Source organism: Otolemur garnettii, unplaced genomic scaffold (genome assembly GCF_000181295.1).
Source record: "Otolemur garnettii isolate 467f Iridium unplaced genomic scaffold, OtoGar3 scaffold00081, whole genome shotgun sequence".
Classification (NCBI taxonomy): Eukaryota; Metazoa; Chordata; class Mammalia; order Primates; family Galagidae; genus Otolemur; species Otolemur garnettii.
Genome location: NW_003852476.1, coordinates 4,139,536 through 4,160,097, shown reverse-complemented (window position 1 = coordinate 4,160,097; position 20,562 = coordinate 4,139,536). Strand labels below are relative to the sequence as shown.

At 45.2% G+C, this 20,562-nt stretch overlaps 1 protein-coding gene across 2 annotated transcripts in view; it reads right to left on the bottom strand.

Moving 5' to 3' along the window:
- The window catches only part of DAAM1 (dishevelled associated activator of morphogenesis 1), a 182,279-nt gene that overhangs the window by 108,084 nt on the left and 53,633 nt on the right, over nucleotides 1-20,562 (bottom strand). For both annotated transcript variants that reach the window (XM_003794419.3, XM_023515859.1), the window contains exon 2: nucleotides 1,736-1,954. In XM_003794419.3, coding sequence (XP_003794467.1) covers nucleotides 1,736-1,918 — 183 coding nt within the window. In that variant the 5' untranslated portion in view covers nucleotides 1,919-1,954. The remainder of the gene's footprint in view (nucleotides 1-1,735; nucleotides 1,955-20,562) is intronic.

Below are 20,562 nucleotides of genomic sequence, written 5' to 3'. Positions count from 1 at the left end.
GCACTGCTCCCTCCACTTCTCTTCTGGCCTTCACTTCCTGCTGATGTCCCCAGATAGTCTTCCCTGGCCGCCATCATCACCACCCCGCCCCACGCCCGCTAACGCACACACACCATCTCTGCACAGGTGTTTGGTGCCTGTTCCTTTGGGAGCCACACTCCTTCTTCATCACAGATCCCCTTTTGCTACTGAAACCGTCACATCTTTGGAGACAGGTTCCAGCTTTCTGCTTTCAATTTCTTTAACATGTAGAGCAGAATTCTTCATGCAGTAGGGATGAGACAGGGGAAAGTTACCTTAAACCAGGTGTCCTCAAACTACGGCACACGGGTCACAAGCAGCCCACCCCCTGGGTGTTTTTACCGCAGTTGCCTGTCCTGCTTAGCAGCCGACTCATCCCGGGGCCCACAGTCTGGCCCTCCAACAGTCTGAGCGACAGTGAACTGGCCCTCTGTTTAAAAAGTTTGAGGATCCCTGCCTTAAACACTGAAGATTCCCAACATGACCAGTGTGAACATGCTGCGAGAGTCATCTCTCCCCCACTCCCTCCACTCCGGAGACCAGGCGCAGACATCAGCCTCACTTGCCCTTCCTAGTGGCTCACCTTCCTGCTTTATAAATAAACTGTGGTCTATTGGAGCTGCAGTGACATAGTCAGTTCAGCTGCTACCCCTGGAGAGCAGCGACATAGCCTACATTAATCTCTTGACCTAAAAATCCTGCAGAACGCTAGCACTCCCTAGTATGTGCTGACCAATATAAATTCTCTGATTAGAAGCAACGTGACGAGCTGCAGTGGAGATCAAGGGGGGTGCAGCATCATCCAACATGTGGTAAGCACCTTGGAAGGCCTGGCACTGGGCCACTCCCACTGGGTACTATTCTTTTCAACATGACATCAAACCTAGGAGAGGAGGTATTATTTTTTCCTCCATTTTGCAGAAAATAGGCTCAGAAAAATAACATGTATTTTTCCACACTTATGCAGATGAAGTCAGCGCACTGATTAGAACCAAGGTCATCCTGATAATCCCTGTGCCAGAGCCCTTTGAACAATGTCATAATATCCTCTGAAACACAGAACGGCAAGAAATATCACTTTAAAGATGCTCAAAAAGCTAAACTAAAGGGCAGATTTACATCCCTAGATGAATAAGTTTTATACTAGATACATTCCTCATTTCAGTAAACTCTAAATTACGATAGTATCTGTAAAAAGATTCCCACAATAGTTATTATTCTAATCCTATTATTAGGCTAAATAATCATACTATACTTAAGTAGTAATGTCTCTCACCAAAAGATCAAGGATAAGATAGGAAGTGACTAATTCTTAAAAAGACATTAATATTACATTATACATTGGGAGTGGGGGATGGGACAAATTAGGAATCCCGAAAGGTATGCAGCAGATGCAAGAATCATTTATGGGCACACGACAGATTCAGCTGGGGCGGGCAACTGAGGAAGGTTGTCCTGAAGCTCAGGACGCAGCACTGCCACATATGTGAGGACCTGAACGTCTAAATCCCTCTGAGGCTTAACTCACGGCAAAGCACCTGACCGTGGTAACACTGACCTCTGCTAACCCCACCTCCTCCACAGACGCCACACTGACAGAAAGGGAGCAGGCACCAAGGATGAATGAGGCTGCTTCATCAAAAAGGAAAAGTACACATTCCCTCTTGTCCCTCTCTGGCCCCCACCCCTGCTGGGACAGAAACTGGGCACTCACCACCAGCTCACTGAACATGACGTCCAGCTCTTCCCCGGGGGGCATGGGCAGCGCCGGCTCCATGGTCTGCAGTGCAAAGTTGCTATCGTTTCTCAGCCGGTACGTGATTTCTGGGTGATCATTGTTTCGGAAACAGCAAAAGATGAACGAAATACCCCGTCCGCCTCTCTTCCTTGGGGCCATGGCTGAATCTGTTCTATTTCTTGATGTGACTAAACTCTGGGAAAAAAGAGGACATGGTGTGATTAGGACTGCAAGAATGAACAAATATTTTTAAAAGGTCAGATGAGTTCAAGAAAGAGCCCCCCTGTGCTCTGTGCAGGGCACAGAGAGGTGTGGGATCCCGTGGGGGCAGAGAGCACACGTCCTCTGTTCATCTGTCCAGTGTCTGCTGTGACCAAGTGAACAGTACGACCTAGCCCTGCCTCCCACATTCTCCCTTATCACACTGACACTGGTTATTTTGTGGACAGCGCACTCCCGTTCCTGCCACCCGGCTTTGTTCTTCTTACTCTCCTTGAAGAATAACCTTCTCTTCCTTGCCAGTAGGAGATCTCCCACTGGTCCTTTAAATCTGATTCCAATTTCTCCCCCTTTACCTTCCAGGAGTAGAATGTATAACATTCTTGCTAAGGCGTATATATCCATTTATTCATTTCATCTGTTCTCTGAGTGTATCCTCCTGGTAGACTGTGATAAAGGGAGGGTGGGGCTGTGCACCAAGCACTTTACAGCCCCAGGACCCTCACAGCACTAGGAAGTGAGGGGGCATTCTGTGAATCCACTGTGTTGGATAATTTAAATTCATAACAAATCAAGAGTGGCTTAGCATAAGCTAGAAGGACCAGAGATTTTTCAAACAGAAAAGATGAAATGAGTGGGGAAATGGTTAAATAAATTATATATAGTAGAACCTCCATAGTTGACCACCTTTTTTTTTTTTTAATTGTTGGGCATTCGTTGAGGGTACAACAACCAGATTACATTGCTTGCATTTGTTAGGGAAAGTCCCTCTTATAATTGTGTCGCACCCCCAAGAGGTGTGCCATACACCATGACCCTCCCACCCCTTCCCTCTCTCTGCTCCTCCATTCCCCCACCCTTACCATGTACTAGCATCAATTTTCCTGATATCAGAGTTAGTACATTGGATTCTTGCTTCTCCATTCTTAAGATGTTTTACTAAGAATAATGTGGTTTAACTCCATCCAGGTTAATAGAAAAGAAATAAAGTCACCATCTTTTTTAGTGACAGAATAGTATTCCATGTATATATATACCATTTGTAACATAACTAGCTTGTTAGTCCATTTCTGGGTTGGTGGGCATTAGGTTGTTTCCATAATTTGGCAATTGTAAACTGAGCTGCAATAAACAATCTAGTGCAAGTGTCCTTATGGTAAAAAAATTTTTTTCCTCTAGGTAGATACCTAGTAATGGGGTTACAGGATCAAATGGGAGGTCTAGTTTGAGTTCTTTGAGGATTCTCCATACTTCCTTCCAAAAGGATATTAGTTTGCAGTCCCACCAGCAGTGTAAAACTGTTCCCTTCTCTCCACATCCACACCTGCATCTGCAGGTTTGAGACTTTATGATGTGGGCCATTCCACTGGGGTTAGGTGATATCTCAGGATGGTTTTGATTTGCATTTCTCTGATAATTTGGGACATGAGCATTTTTTCATATGTTTGTTAGCCAGTTGTCTGTCTTCTTTAGAGAAGGTTCTATTCATCTCTCTTGCCCAGTGATACAAGGGATAGTTGGCTCTTTTATGTTGCTTAATTTGAGTTCTCTGTAGATCCCAGTTATCAAGCTCTTGTCTTGATTCACAAATGCAAATATCCTTTCCCATTGTGTAGGTTGTCTGTTTGCTTGCACCTCCTTAAGTCGACCTAATTTTCACAGACTAGACATGTACCACACGAACATATCAGTACAGCAGGCCTAGCTCCTTATGTTGGCCAGTTTGTGACAGTCGCTGGGGTGGTTGACTGACAGAGCATATACTGCATATTCACCTAATAGAATATTACGCCCTCATTCAAAAGAACAAGGCATCTGTGTATATAGATAGGGGAAAATTTTCAAGATACTATATGATACATACTGCATACTACAAGATTACCTGTTTTAAAGAATATAATATTTATGAATATACACAAGAAAGTATTAACAGTAGGTAAGCACAGAAATAAAAACAGGGTAGGCACATTGTTCCTTTCTACTCCACACTCTTTATAATTTGAATTTTTACCACAAGAAAAGTTTTAAATAATTGTAGAGATGTTTTTAAAGATAAGTTATGTAATTATGTAATTTGGAAAAATTTCTAAGTGACAACTGTCAAGTGAAAAAAAAAAGCAAGTCAAAGAAGAATGCGCGAAGCATGATGCCAAGTGCCTTCTTAAAATAATCTCCTATGGAGACCTCATTGCTTCCATACAGGTTTGTTTCCAGCAAAAGGTCTGGAAGGATACAAAGCAAATTCCTAATTCTGAAAGAGGAACAGGATTGGGAAAAGGCACGGAAAGGAATGTTCCTTTCATGCTACTTTTTAAAAAATGAGCATGTATTCATATATATATAGTATAGTGTATATTGTATAGCATGTATTCATATATATGTTGTAGGCTTTCAAATTTTAAAAAGAAATGAAGTTAAAGGAAGGGGGAAAAAAAACGGTAGGATGAGAATTGGCCCTGTACAAGGTGGAAGGGCAGAGAGCAGCACAGCTGAGGCAGGATGGTGGCAGGAATGGGGTGTGGGTGGTCCACACACTTCCGAGTCTAGACACAGACGAGAGACCAGAACAGGTGTGTCCACACTGAACAGTGGGCAGTTCTGGACAGTAAGGAAATGCATGTCTTCTCTGGCTCTGTTTTTGTTCTGAAATCCCAACCCACCAATTTATCACATCCTCCAACTCAAGAGATCCCAGTTCCAAAATCTATCATTAATTTCTTGATTTGTAGTTAATACTATGACATAAACTTGGGTAAAATCTCTCTAAAACAACCAGCATTTGCAAACAATTCTAGAATGGAGTCCTCCCACCTACTGTGCACAATGCAAGGGTAGATTTCAAAGCAACTAAGAGGAAATTTTCAATGTCTTATCGCAAAAAATAAGAGAGGCGATGGCTGTGTTGTTAATCAGTTTGATTTAAGCATTCCACATTGTATATCATATCATCACATTGTGCCCCGTAACTGTACATAGTTATGCTTTTAATTAAAAATTAATTTTAAAAAATTCTAGAATGGAGCCTTCCACTCCTGTGAAGGGAGAGCAATCTCTGATGGTCACAACTGAAGTCTCTGGGAAGGGTTCCCTGGTCACGGCCCTCACTGGCTCTGAAACAGAGGATGAGCTAAGACGTCCACTATCCTCCCTGCTGACACCCTGAGACAGTGCAGGACTGGGGATTCCTCTGGCAGGTGGCATGAGCGCCCTCCATGCGCCTGAGCGTGTGGAGATGAACAGGCAGCATTGGAAGCTCACCCAGGGGGACAGTAGCTCCCCAAAGGGTGATAGCAAAGGAAGCAGGACACAGCACAGCCACAAGTGCCAAGTCAACAGAGCAGGGGGCTTCCAGAAGAGACTCTGGGGACGGCTGCTGATGGAGATGTGGAGATGCGGGGAGAAGGCAGAAAACGGGGCATTCAGGCAGAAGAAGAGTGTGAGCCTGCGGTGGAAAGGGGCTGTGCTGAACACCTCCAACTTCTCCGAGCAGGGCCCTGTGCTCTCATCTCCCTGATGAAAATCTGCCAGTGGCTCCCCAGTACCACCCTAAATTGCCTTCCAGTGTCCCACCAAGCTGGATTTCAGTCCAACTTCTCTGTCTGTTCAGAGATTAAGCTTATCCCAGACTTGACTCAACAGGCCACCTCCCATGCTCCATGACCACCGTGCACTCCTCTCATCTTCCACCTAAGTGGACCTCTCCTTCCTGCCTGCCCTTGTCTTTGTCCGTCAACATCCTCCCAGCAGGCAGGACCAATGCAGAGAGGACACAGCACCAGGAGCCACGAGCACAGCTGGTGGCAGCTGAAATTCAGGTCAATGTTTCTGAAGGGCAAGTATCAAAACTTTAAAATAGTCACATATTTTGACCTAGTATTTCTATTTCTGCAAAACAGGCTAAAGAAATATCTGGTGATACTACTGAAGATGTTTTCAGAGAAATTTTCAAAGCGTTATCTAGAATAGCAAATAAAAGAATAGTACTAAACAAAAAGTGTAAATTATGGCAGAACTAGATGACAGGCCACCTAGCAGCCCTTTGCAAATGAATATTTAATGACATGCAAATACTTATAACAAATAAAGGGAAGTACATGGTGTCCCATTTTTTTTGTAAAGAAAAAATCACATATGTAAGCAGGAAAAAAGGACAAGAGAAATGCAGCAAAGTGTGAGCAGCAGAGACTCTGAGGCTGAACAAACAAGAAATTCTGTACTTCCCAAGTTGTTACCATGGAGACATACCACTTTCAAAATTAATAAAATGGGATTTTTTAGAAAAGAAACATTTATATGATTACTTACTTCTATTAGAGGGGGATATAAACATCTAAAAATGTTCGTATCAAAAATATCCAACTTACGGCTTCTCAAATATCTGTGGTAAAGAACTCACTGTTTCCCCTCCAATCTGTTACAAAACTGATACTTTTATAAAATAGAGTAGAAATGCCTCAGCAACATCAAATTGCGGTAAAGTGTTTCATCTGAGTTCTTGCAGGCAGCACAGGCAGCAACAGCAGAGATGGACACGTGGGTGAGCACTTATCACAACCTAACTGTCGTGTTCATTGCACCGTGTGCTGAGGGCAGGACCAGTGTCCCAGTCGGAGGCCTCCTGCACGTCCTGTCCTCAGCAAACTGAGACTGTTCAGGGATCACAGCCAGGGTCTGCATGACTGGGTGTGCGTGTACACAAGGTAGCAAGCAGGGTTCAGGATACTGGGAAACCAGGGCAAGGAGGTAAAGCAGGCTAGTGTGGGCAGGGCCAGCTGGCAGAGGGCTGTATGAGCCACACAAAGCCTTAGAGTTCACTTCCGGCCCCCTCTTCCAGCAGTCTTGCTAACCTTCCCAACTGGACATGGTCTGGTACCCTCATGATGTAAAGCTAAAGCTTAGAGTGCTTTGAGATCTAGGTCTTTCTTCCTTCATTCAACAGTCAGCCCAGGAGAGAAAATGCCCACGACACACGTCACTCAGTGCTCTGGACACCAGAGCACAACCAGAGTGTTCGGGAAAGGAAGAGAGACAGCAAGAGCTTTCCTTTTGTGACTTGCTTCACTTAGACCCACAGTCTATCACATTCTAGCTGTACTGAGGAGGGGAGGGAGTGTGGGGGTAAGGTTAAGATCTAAAAATCACCCTAAAGCATGTTTCAAGTCTCAAAAAGAAAATGCCAACAGTTCTATAAACAAAAGAATCTGAAGGTCTTGGCCAGTGTCTAATATGGGTAATAAGATACAGAGCCTGTTACATTAAAAAAACTAATTAAAATCATTTTATTAAGGACCAAAGGCTCGGCGCCTATAGCTCAACTGGCAAAGGCGCCAGCCATGTACACCTAAAGGTTGCAGGTTCGAATCCCCAGCCCGGACCCGCCAAACAACAATGACGGCTGCAACCAAAAATAGCCAGGCGTTGTGGCGGGCGCCTGTGGTCCCAGCTACTTGGGAGGCGGAGGCAGGAGACTCGCTTGAGCCCAGGAGTTGGAGGTTGCTGTGAGCTGTAATGCCACGGCACTCTGCCCAGGGGGACAGCTTGAGGCTCTGTCTCAAAAAAAAAAAATAAAATAAATAAGGACCAAAATATTGTCTTTTAGAGCTGATGTGTATTTGAAAGACTTGGTGAACCCAAAGGCCAAGTTTTTAATGCTGGCTCCTCCATGGAACCCAAATACAACGCCCCTGATTAGACCCATCTTTGGACAATAGGTGATGGCAAGTCTTGGAGATTTCCAACACAAAACCGTCTTATCACATATTCAGAACCCTGTGCCCAGAGCCTGTGCTCCCACACACTGCCCCAAACAAGGAGCAAAAGGATCATCCCACTGATCCCTGAGAAGCACTGGCCCTCTCACCCACCTCTCACCTTAGTGATGAGAGACCCCAACAATCGGGGACATTCCATCAGTCCCACCTTACAGGTGAGACTTTCACAGGTGGGAAGGGGGGAGCAATCAGGAGGAAAGAGGTTTGAAGGACACTGATCTGCTGGTCAGAGTAGAGGTGCCCATAAGGAGCATAGCCGGTTAGGGGTAGGCCTGGGACAGGAGGCCTGCAGGTGAGAAGCCTGCCTGCTTAGGGTGCTGGAATCCAGTCCCGCCCTCTCCAATCTCAAGGCTGCACCCCAGTCAGCCTCCCCTCCCCTCTCATCCCAATGACAACAAGAGTTTCTTAACTCTTTTCCCTGACCCTTGATTCCCCAGCCTGGGGTTTAGCAAACCCGTTCTGTAAAGGGCCAGACAGTAAATATTCTAAGGTTTTTCAGGCCATTAGGTCTTGTCACAACTATTTAACCCTGCCACTTTATCACACAAGCAGTCGCAGATACCAACTTGGGCATGCCTATGTTCTAATAAAACTTTACTGTGGACACCAAAATGTGAACTTCATTTCTCATGTCACTAAATATTATTCTTTTGTTTTGTTTTCAACCATTTAATATGCGCAAACTATTCTTAGCCCAAAGACCATGAAAAAAGGTGGCATACCCATGTGGGCCCATGAAGGTCACCAGGGGCTGCCCCACCCATCACACTATCTGTCTACTCTATTGAGTCAAATGTGTACCCGCCTATGTGCCACGCCCTGCAAACACTGTGCTGGGCACTGGGGAAGAGAGACGAAAACGAGAGCAGGAATCTTAGGGAACTACGTGCACTGAGGAAGGCCTGGGGAAAGTCAAGTAAAGGAGAATGCAGCTGCTGATGTGGTCCGTGTCACAGATGGCGGGGAGCAGGGAGTGGAGGAACGGGGGCAGTGGCGAGCGCAGGAGGGAGCAGCAGCTTCCCACAGCACAGTCAGGGAGCGTCCCTCCGGACAGCGGGCATTGAAGCTAAGACCTGATGGATAAAACGAGCCAGCCCCCACCAGCACAGTGTTGGGGAGAGCAGCCCAGGCAGAGGAGGTGTGCAGCACAGAGGACTCGGTGGGTGCATGGGGAGCTGCGCTTTGCGTCAGGAGGGAAGGAGCAGTGTGGCCTGAGCAAGGAGTCCCAGGCAGGCCAGAGCTGAGGCTCGTGTCCTGGAGGGGAGTCCTGCAAACCCCCTTCAAGTGTCCTTCGTTCCTACACCCAGAACACTGTGCACCCCCACACTTCCCCCAAACCCACAACCACATGTGCTTGCCATCCTAAGCCCTCGGATATGGCTGTCTCCCTTCAGACCACACCCCAAGGTACCCCTGGTCTGGGGTGTTCTTCCCCTGACCCTCTCCCAGCCACCATCAAGGACTCCTCACACGATGCTTCATGGGCCCTAGGTTTCCCGGGGATGGTCACACACCCCTTTCCATAACCCTACACCACATATGTAGTTGGGCACCCTTTTTTTAAAATCCAAATTTGTGTCTGTTTTCCTCACAAGACCATGAGATCTTGAAGGCAGGGGCTAAGTTTTGCTCAGTCCCTGGTACACACTGTTCTCAACAAATGTTTGTTGAATGCAAAAGCATAAATGCCTAAGAGAACAGATGGCCCCATCTCTGCATTGCAGAGATGTGTGACTGGGTGGTCTTCCCACACTGTCTGAGGGTCTGTTTTGAACAACCACCAGGACATTTGAAGTCAGTCAGATCACCAGGTCCTCCGCAGTCACCCACCCAGCATCACCATGTTGACGGCAGCCTTGCCAAAGGACTCCATCCCAGGGTTACCTGTACTTCCCTGGAGCAAGGAGTCCCTGGCCAAACTAGTTGATGCTTGCTCTTTTAATTCATTCCGAAGTAAGCTCCACTGGAAATTGACCCACTGATACAATCTTTTAGACATTTCTCCAATTCCTTACACTCAGGGAACTCTTCGCCCAAGGACGTATTCATTTACTCACTCATCACCACTGGAGCCCCTTTAGTGCGCTGACGTGGGGTGAGGTGCTAAAGACATGGTGAAGAAAATGAGAACCCTTGTGCGGGACGATCACAGACCAATGAGGACGTGTCGGAGACAGGGGAGTTGGTCCTTCTGTCTAGTGAAGAGCAAATGTGCAACTCTTGAAACCGGGCCTACAATCGCCCATCGTGGCCCCTTTTGAATCAGATCAGCCTGAGGGAAGGGACTAATTCTACTCTGACAGCTGGGCTCTGAGCCAGGAACATCTTCCTAGCTCAGCTTCTGGCATCTGCAGAGGAAGCAGTCACCTCCTGGACATCCCAACTGCAATCCATCTACAACATTACCCATGACTATTGCTATGCCGTGCACAAGGAAGCAATTAAAAAGCTTCTTAAGATTCTGAAGCAGGTGCATTTTGCTTAGCAAAGAATAAGAAATTCAATCCATCTGTGCCCTAGCTCAAAGTCAGAGTCATTTGTACTGCTCTTCAGCAAAACAAGCTAGATTCTCCATGTGGCAACAGTCAAAAGACAAGGCCAAATTTTAGGGAATGTAGATGGTGATAATTATGATAAAAACTTTGGAGAGCAACTTACAGTCTACAAGAAAACCCTCCCTAACACTTTTCTTCTGATGATGCCACCATACAAGTGATAGGTAAAGTTGGTTTTGCACAAAGCAAGCAAGACACAGCCAGCATCTCTATGGGGGGAACTGGGAGGCTGTGTTAACAAGTGGACCTACGCTGATACTCGCGCCACTCTAATTGGCTCATCAGGGATTTCGACTACACGTTATAAGATGGCTGTCCAGACGGAGGGATCCAATTGCTGGCTAAGTTACCGTGGTTTTCCTCTAACCAGAGCAGTTACAGGAGAAACAGCAGCCCAGATAAGCTGGGGGTGGGGGTGGGGCGCGGGGCTGTGAGTGCCTACTAACTACCAACTTGGTTAAAATCTGATGGAGTTTTTGCATGATTGCAAAGGGCAGCAGGGACCATGATTATTGTTCTTGTAGTATTTTAATCAAGATGGATGGAGTTTGGCATCAAATTCTCTAGTTATAATCTCAACATTCACATAGTCATTGTAGCCAGGCATTGTAGTGGGCCTGTTGTCCCAGCTACTCAGGAGGCTGCGGCATGAGGATCACATGAGCCCAGGATGTGTGAGCTATGACATCATGGCACTCTACCTAGGTCAACAGAGTAAGACTCTGCCTCAAAAAAAAAAAAAAACAAAGTGTGTGTGTCTGTCTGTCTATATACATATATATATATATATACTATATGTATATATATATACTATATGTATATATATATAGTGTCACTGTTTGGTACTATAAATGGTCTTGAATGTCTGAAACAATAGAATCTATGTCACAGACATAAAATGAGGTCACAGGAGTGCCTTTAAGTGGAAGGCTGGGGACGCTCCACTCCAGGGCCATGCCCATTGTTTTCAGAGCCAGCCGCAGCGTGCCTCACAGTGCACAGTTTTCCCAGGGGCCCTGACATGTAATTTGGGTTGCAACAACATGATAACATTAACCCAAATTTGCTTATCAAGAAAAATGTGAAAGGAAAAAAATGACTTTGCAGCTCTTCTTGGCCATCTCTCCCCTCTCACATTCCTCATGTCTGGTTTCATTTCCCAAGCACACCACAAGCCAAATACTATCTGGAGCTTTAAAAAAAAATCATGGAATACAGTGTAAAGGTTGTAGGAGAAACATTTGAAAGGGAATTGTGTTTCCCCCCAAGTCTCAACATCCTCTCCATCAGGAAACGGAAAGGGCGTCTCCCAGTATCCAGTGGAGGGGCAGCCTTCCCACACACTTGGCCCCGAACAAATGTTCTAATAGGGCACTTCGTGCAGCAGCTCCTGACAACACACCCAGCAGTCCTCCCAGCTACTTTTCTCATGCTGGAGGAAACCAGTGAAAGCATCCACCATCCAGGGAAACCAATCCCAACACTCAAAATCCCACCAGCACCCTGAAAACTCTGTCTGCTTCCGGCAGTGCTCTGCGTCCCTGTGGGCAGGGGTGCAGAGGAGGCCAGACTGTCACCTTCCTTCTCCACTTCCTCCCTAGGGAAGGGGGAAAGGAGCCAGTGAGTCCATGCCCACCCTCAAGCCAGACCAGGCCTCAACCAGCACATACTTAACAGACTGTCTCCAAGCCCAGAGTCTCAGGCACCTGCCAAGATCACCACCCCTACCCTGTGTGTGCAGAGCAAAGGAGCCACCTCCACATCTTCACTCTGAAACCTGGCAGCAACTGTTCTGTGTCATGACTCAATAATTTAACCACAGGTTAAAATCTCTAAAGCCAATAGAACAAGGTTTTCAAGTTAGGAAATTTGTGCTGTTCACGTGACAGAAACCAGAGTCTGGAAGCCAGGACATCACATCTCAATCATTTGGGAGGACAGCCAAAGCCAAAGTGTCACTGGAGCTCCCCACCAAGACATCACAGCCTTGCCAGAGGGCTCTGCCCCACGGCATGAGACTTGGTGCTCCACTGTGAGTTAAGTCAATAAACAAATTTAAACTGCAGTCAAAAGAAATGCAAATCATTTTCCCCTTTGGGTTTCTGTCTTCTCTGTCTCCAAGGGATCCACTCCAAGACTGTACTAAAGCAGAACCAAACCTGGAGCTACGTAAGACCTGCAGCTCAATGGCCAGCTTTGTCACAGCAGAGCTCTGCTTGCCTAAGCTTTTGTTCTTTTTTTTTTTTTTTTTGAGACAAAGCCTCAAGCTGTCCCCCTGGGTAGAGAGCTGTGACATCACAGCTCACAGCAACCTCCAACTCCTGGGCTCAAGCAACTCTCCTGCCTCAATCTCCCAAGTACCTGGGACCACAGGCACCCACCACAATGCCTGGTTATTTTTTGCTTGCAGCCATCATTGTTGGCAGGCTCAGGTTGGATTAGAACCCACGACCTTAGGTGTATGTGGCTGGAGCCTTAGCCACCTGAACCACAGGTGCAGAGCCTGTTTTTGTTCTTAAATAAACGTGTAGAATGCAGCCTTCCTGAGTCACCTAGCAGCTCTTTCAGAGATGATCCAAGAGAAAAGCCATCGGTCACTGAGAAAGGATACTCGAGTGCCAGGACACTCGAGGGGCATCTGTACTCGCATGCCTGCCGTTCCTCTGCTGAGCTGTCCGCGTGTGTGCACCTGAATGTGGCACCTCTCAAAATGTCCCCCACCTAAAGGACCTCCCTTTAGATACTTAAACCTTCAGACCTTCACAAACAAGCAGCCAGCCCCTTGGTGCCATTCACACAGAAAATGCAAATAATACCAAAAGACATTGGCTAAAAAAAGAAAGAAAAAAAAAACTAGATATATTATTAGGCATTTTTAAAAACTTCCTCACAATCAAAACAACTCAGACAAATTCTGAGACAGAAATTGAATAGATACACACTTAGTTTCAACAATTATGGTTTCCAGAACTTCAGGCACAGTTGACTATGAATTAAAGAAGCTAAGGAAGGTCCTCTCCACATAGTGATGTTCAGTTCCTCTGCCCAGTGCAGCCCCAGACGGGCCCCCTGGAGAAGTGAGCACTGCCAACTGCTCTCACAGACTCTAAGCCAGATGCAGTTCAATCACATTCCTTCTCAAATATCAGGACTACATTTTAACACCAAGGCAGCAATCTGTGGACAAAGTTGCTATTGGTACACTTGGAAAATGACAGTTTGCTGAACTATAAAGAACTAAAATTTTTCACAAATAAGTTCGTTTTTGCAAATTTTCAAACTCACCAATTGCCTTCTTTTTTTTTGAGAGAGAGAGAGAAAGAGAGAGTCTCACTATGTCGCCCTCAGTAGAGTGCCATAGTGTCATAGCTCACAGCAACCTCCAACTCTTGGGCTTAAGTGATTCTCTTGCCTCAGCCTTCCAAGTAACTGGGACTACAGGTGCCTGCCACAATGCCTGGCTATTTTTTGTCCCATTGCTGTTTAGCTGGCCTGGACTAGGTTCAAACCCACCAGCCTCAGCATATGTGGCAGGTCCCGTAACCACTGTGCTACCGTGAAGAGCCTCCTGCCCACCCGCCCCCACCACCTTTTTTAAAAAATGTTCTTCCAACTCCCTTTATACCAAGATTACTGCAACACAATTGCTGCAGCAGAAAATGAAAAATCACATGGAACAAAGATTCTGAGCTAACATCAGTTAGAAACCCCCATCTCTCTCGCTGCAGGTGTCAGTGCTCAGTTAGGGGAGACCTGGTGAACAGACGCAGCAGGCGGGCAGGCAACCAGGAACCCAGGGTGACCTGCAAAACCCACGGTGACTGGCTCCACCTCTTCCTTCTCAAAGTGACTCCAAGCAAGAGACTTGAATTCTCTGACACTCAGTTTTATCATTATAAAAATGAAGACAAGCTCTCTCTGTGGGGGGGTGTGCATATACATATACACATAGAAATTGTGCCTCCCCTGTTTGGCTAGAAAGTGAACTGAAATAGTCTACCATGAAAACAAATGAGACCAAAGTTGAACACAGAGTAAAAAGACCAAAGTCAAGATAGAGAAGCCCAGGAGGCAGGACAAGAAGAAACCCATGTCCAGCAAACTGGAACACAAAACTCCGGTGTGAGGTTCCGAACAGTCCAGACCAAAAGGAAAAAGGGTGGACCGTGCTGCTAAAAGTCGCAAGCCCGTCCTCCCCAGTGGGACGTCCTTTCCAGCCTGGAGGAACTGCTCCCTGCGCGGCGCAGTCTGAGGCCACACGAGATGCTGCAGTTGCTGTCTCCTCCCTGTCTGGCACCCTCAAGTTTGATGGCTTTTACATGGACACTATACGGGGAGAGAACTTCCTTAAAGCTGAAAGGAAAATTCATACTTGTTAACTACTGTTTGGTGGGAAGATGTTGCCCGGATTCCTTTCTCTGACTTTCCAGTGTTTATCAGCAGAGCAAATTTCTGGAATGAGGCTGGTTTAATCTCTGTAGGGAAGTTGCTAACACTAAATCAAGGGCTCTGCAGGTCAGACAGCTTATCTGCAAATTATGGGAAATTCTCTGAGAGTTTGGGGGCAGCATGGAAGAAGTCATTTTAGAAAAATCTCTCCTGTACATTCTGAAGACTTTAACCAGGTTTAAATATCCTGATTCAACCACTTGTGCGAAAACTCCCACGTAGCACGTCCCCTGTGACCTCCGACCCCTGCAGTGCTGATCTGATCTCTCTTCACATTTTCCGTTGGCCCTGACCCTTCACTCCACTTCTAAGTCTGAAGGCATCTTCTCTGGCTGGGAAAGCAACTGTGACTTGGTCACTACTGCAAACCCTCAAGACATAAGTACCTGGGGCCACTGCCTTTCACAATTTTGTTTTTTGGGGTTTGTTTTTTTTTAGCAGCTGACCCCAGAAAAAAAGGATTCAGCCCAGAGCACCAAGATACATATGTTGAGAGCAACCCACCACCCCATGCAGGTAAAGTTTTAGCTTTTCTTCTTTTTTTTTTTCTGAAACAGTCTCATTCTGTTGCCCTGTGTAGAGTGCTGTGGCATCATCATAGTTCATAGCAACATCAAACTCTCTTGGGGCTCAAGCAATCCTCCTGCCCCAGCCTCCCTAGTAGCTGAGACTACAGGCACTTAACACAATGCTTGCCTAGTTTTGATTTTTTAGTAGAGACAGGGTCTCACTCTTACTCAGGCTGGTCTTGAACTCCTGAACTTAAGCAATCCACCTATCTTGGCCTCCCAGAGTGCCAGGATTATAGTCATGAGCCACCATGCCTGGCTGCTTTCACAATTCTGTCTCAGAAAGTCTGTTTTAAGCACATGTAGACACAGTCATTATTTGCCATCATAAATGTGCAAATGTTTATAGAAAGCTAAGTATGTGGTGATTCCTGGGTTTAAAATGACAGTGTGGTGAGTTGTTTACCGTAGTCCGCATCTCTCCACAATGCCTGCCTGCCTTGCCTTTTGGGCAAGGCACTGAGGTTTGCATTGAGTCCAGAACCACCCAGGCATCTCCTCCAGAGTCCTGCTCACGGTAAGGCAGGGAGAAGCCACCCAGAAACAGTATGGGCAGATGACGGAATCACATTATATTATAAAAACTGGAACTCCCTTGGGAAGAAGCGCCCTTGGAAAGAAGAATTGCTTGAGCCCAAGAGTTTGAGGTTGCCGTGAGCTATGATGCCACAGCACTCTAGCAAGGGCGAGTTTCATATAACTTCTACTTACAAATTTTACATAATAAATCTTCAAAAGAGGTTACGGAGTGATGGCAAACCTTCAGTCATGTGCAAGTCTGGGTGTAGATAAGGCACTGAGAGGCCTGCGGCCCGCAGCCCCCAGTTGTGCCCCAGTTCAGGGATCGTGTGGTCTGGGGGTTCTGCTTCTGAGTCAGGACTGCCAGCCCCCAGGACACACACACACCCCTCTGATGATTAAAAGTGAAGACAATACTAAAAGGCTCACAGACACAAAGCCTTGACCGAGGACTTCAGGTCATGTTGAAGGACTTCTTCATGTTGGCCATTTCCATAAGTACTTACATATATAACCCTCCAAAAAAAAAAACACCGGGGGATAGGGGGGTGGGTAAGATGAGCAGCCTGATGGGGATCTAACAACTGTCGGGAGAGAGGCAGCTGTACCGCCTCAGTGCCTCGTATTGTTTTATTTTTCATTCCTTTATTTTTTTTGGAGACAAAGTTTCACTTTGTCACCCAGGGCAGAGTGCCATGGCATCAGCCTAGCTCATAGAAACCTTGGACTCAGGCTGGGTGTGGTGGCTCATACCTATAATCCCAGCACTTAGCAGGCGAGATGGGTGGATTGCCTGAGCTCACAGGTTAGAGACCAGCCTGAGACAGAGTGAGACCTTCTCTCTAAAAATAGCCAGGTGTTGTGACAGGTGCTTGTAGTCCCAGCTACTCGGGAGGCTGAGGCAAGAGAATCATTTGAGCCAAAGAGTTTGAAGTTGCTGTGAGCTATAACACCATGGCACTCTACCAAGGGTGACAAAATGAGCCTCTGTCTCAAAAAAAAAAAAAAAGAAAGAAAGAAAGAAAGAAAAAGAAAGAAAGAAAGAAAGAAAGAAAGAAAGAAAGAAAGAAAGAAAGAAAGAAAAAGAAACCTCAGACTCCTAGGTTTCCATGATCCTCCTACCTCAGCCTCCTAAAGTGATGTGATTAGAGGTGGGAGCACACCAGGCCTCCATTGTTGTTTTAATGATCTGGCCTTTAAATCCATGTCTAAGAAGAACTCCTGGGCTTCCTATCTAGGGATTTTTCCTGCAGATATGTTCAGGCATAACACAGAGAGGTACTGAGAACCTTGTAAACAAGATGTACAATTTGCAGTACAGAATCCTCCGTGTCCTTCCGTACGGGAGTATTTTAGGAAATGTTGGGCGCTGATACTGATATTCCCCACACCAATAAAATCAAAATCTCAGGTACGAGGCCCAGCTATAGGGATTTTTCCAAGCCCCACTGGTGATTACAATATGCAGCCAAGTTTGAGAACTAGTGCTAGAGAATCCAATTCCTGGGGGTACAAGGAAAATGCCAGGTTCCTAGATACATGGAAAGATCTAACATATTCAGAAGAGACAGACACATGGACAGAAGGACGGATGAAAGAAGGGAAGGAAGGGAGGGAAGGTTATAAAGTTCAATACATAACAATACCTATTTATCACCATTTATGTGAAAACAAAAACAAACTGCATTTGTAGCAATACGCATATGAGCATTCGTATCTATCCGTGTGTATGTGAATGCAGAGAGATCACCCCAGAATTCTTGGAAGTATGAACTATAACACAGTGAAAGTATTCAGCCAAGTGCTCAGCACCCCACAGAGGCTCACTCCATGTTGGCCATTATTTCTACATGGGACTAAGGTCACCTCTGTGGAGCCCAAGAGTTTCACGTAGATAATTAACTCTCCCCAGTGTGATGCAGGTGACAGTGTCCTCCTGAAACCAGAATGTTGGCAGCCTTCTCAATAACCCCGGTAAACTCTAAGCATACACCTGGATAACTCATTAGCTATTACGTTGACCCTTTTATTTAAAATTATAGCTTGCTTTTTACGCTTACTTGAAATCCATGCCCATAAATACAGACAGCTTTATTGTTGATACTTCATTAATTTGAAGATCCACCAAACTGGCCTGTTTATGTTTTTCCATATCAGCTAACAAATCTAAAATCATCAATGTAAGGTTAGATGCAACCGTGTGACACAGAGGAGAAGACGGTTCCCAAGGTTGCAAACACCATAGGGACACTTTAATCCTCCTTACATGGATACAGTGTGTGGCGGCAGCAACTCTTAAGTTTGTTCCCAGTAATCTTCTTAAGTACATGCTCCTGAGGTTCTGTCTTCAAAAGGTAAAATGTCTGAGGTTATCCTAATCAATCCGTAAGAGGTTGTCACATTGCTTATGATCAAAATGAAAAATGGTGATACCATGAATTTATTAGGGTCAAGAGATGGTCTTTGAGAATGAGAATAAAGTAAAGATTTTTATCAAGAAAGTTTGTGAAACTTAAGTTTGAATGCTAGTATCAGTTCTATGAGATTAAGACTCTAATTACTTCCTGGCCATGCTGCCCAAGTTTATATAGTTGAAATCTAATTCCTCCAAATATGGGCAGTAAGTATTCATTACAGACAGTTGGAAAGGAAATCAGTGATTCTGAGAACAGTACACTGGTTTCAGTCCCAGTAAAATAAAGTTACTATTATTTTGGAAGCAAATGTCTATTGCAAAAGAACAATGGATTTTTCTGGAATTGCTACAAGCTACTAGAACATTATTACACACGGCTCATACACCAAGAATAACCAGGTCTGAAAAAAATGGCACATCAGTCAGTGGAATATGCCTGTTCAAGCTCTGGGAAACTATCAAAGACACCAGGAATTTGTTCTAACACCTGTTGTGTTAATAGGCTCCTTTGGTAATTACATTCCAATGACTTCCAGAAATCCAAGACGACCCAGGAAGAACTGGGTAATAATGTCATTTCCAGGGGCAAAGAAGACACACAAAGGCAGAATCTTGAGGGAGCACAAATTTGAAGGCTATGCTCTTAGGAAAACAAAGGGTATTTTCCTTTTACTACGCACTTCAAAACTGCTTCCCCTTTATAAAATAAAAATATGGCAAAGACCTTTAGGGTGGGGAAGGGGTAGTTATGAGAACTAGAAGGCATGCATCAAGAACTCATGAGCACATGGCTGAGAGGGTGAACCGAGGACATATATCATCTTCTTCATCAAACAGAGCTGATCATCACCCAAAATAGAAGCTACCAGCAGCTACAAGAAAGAGTGTGTTTTCTCACTGGGATTCTTCTCCATGTGCTGAATATCCTTGGGAAGTTATTCACATACTAGACAAATGTTTCTGAAACTGCATGAGCCAAACAATAAGTGAATTAACATCTTTACTGGATTTTAATTACTGGAAATGGATTACCACTCTTTTTTTTTTGTAGAGACAGAGTCTCATTTTATTGCCCTCGGTAGAATGCCATGGTGTCACAGCTCACAGCAACCCCCAGCTTTTGGGCTTAGGTGAGTCTCTTGCCTCAGCCTCCCGAGTAGCTGGGACTACATGCACCCGCCACAATACTGGCTATTTTTTAGTTGCAATTTGCCTGGGGCCAGGTTTGAACCCGCCACCCTGGGTATATGGGGCCACTACCCACTGAGCCACAGGCGCTGCCCGGATTACCACTCTTAATTTAAGCCTGGGTCCAAAAAAAACCAAAAACTACAATCGTCATTCTCCTCACAACCAGGTAATTTTCTAAATAATTAGGTGCCAGTGCAAATTGCTCTATTGGGTTCTTCAGGAATGCCAGACACTGAAGTGACTGCCTCACTTGCAAAGTTTTCACTAAATGAAATAACATGAAAAGCTCTATTTTAAATTGTTATTCCTACTCATTTACCAAGTCTGTAGTATTTGGACTGAGGTTAATATTTAGACTTTACATTCTGAGGAATATGGTTAAACTGCCAAAAATCAACAGTGGTTATGACGCTATCAATACAGGACTGGCCAAATGATTTAGGGTGCCCCTATATGATGAGATACCCTAGGGTCATTCAAAACAATGAGGTATCTCCAACCACAAATATGTACAAAAACTTTCATTTATCAACTATATCTTAATTTTACAAAACTATGAGACATCTCTTAAGAGGTCTGACATATTTAAGTTTTATCAAGAAATTTTGTGAAGTTGAGTTCTGAATACCAATAATGGTCCTGTGAGATATACTTTCTGGCTACACCTCCCAAGTTTAAGTAGTAGAACCCTAATTCCTTCAAATTTGGGCACTAAACCTTCATTACAGATAATTGGAAAGAGGTCTAACTTTTATTTAATAACTTAGAAGAGCCAACATATGTTAAACAGTCCAATTTGAATAATAAACATGGTGTATCATGAATGTAAAATGGATATACTTGTTTAAACCTGCAAAGAAATCATCTAGCATATGATATAGTAATAGGGTCAAACACCTATTAAGATCAGTCCTCTAGGCTCAGTGCCTGTAGCTCAAGTGTCTAAGGCGCCAGCCACATACACCTAAGGTGGCAGGTTCGAATCCAGCCCGGGCCCGCCAAACAACGAGGGCTGCAACCAAAAAAATAGCCGGGCATTGTGGCGGGAGCCTGTGGTCGCAGTTACTTGGGAGGCTGAGGCAGGAGACTCACTTGAGCCTAGGAGTTGGAGGTT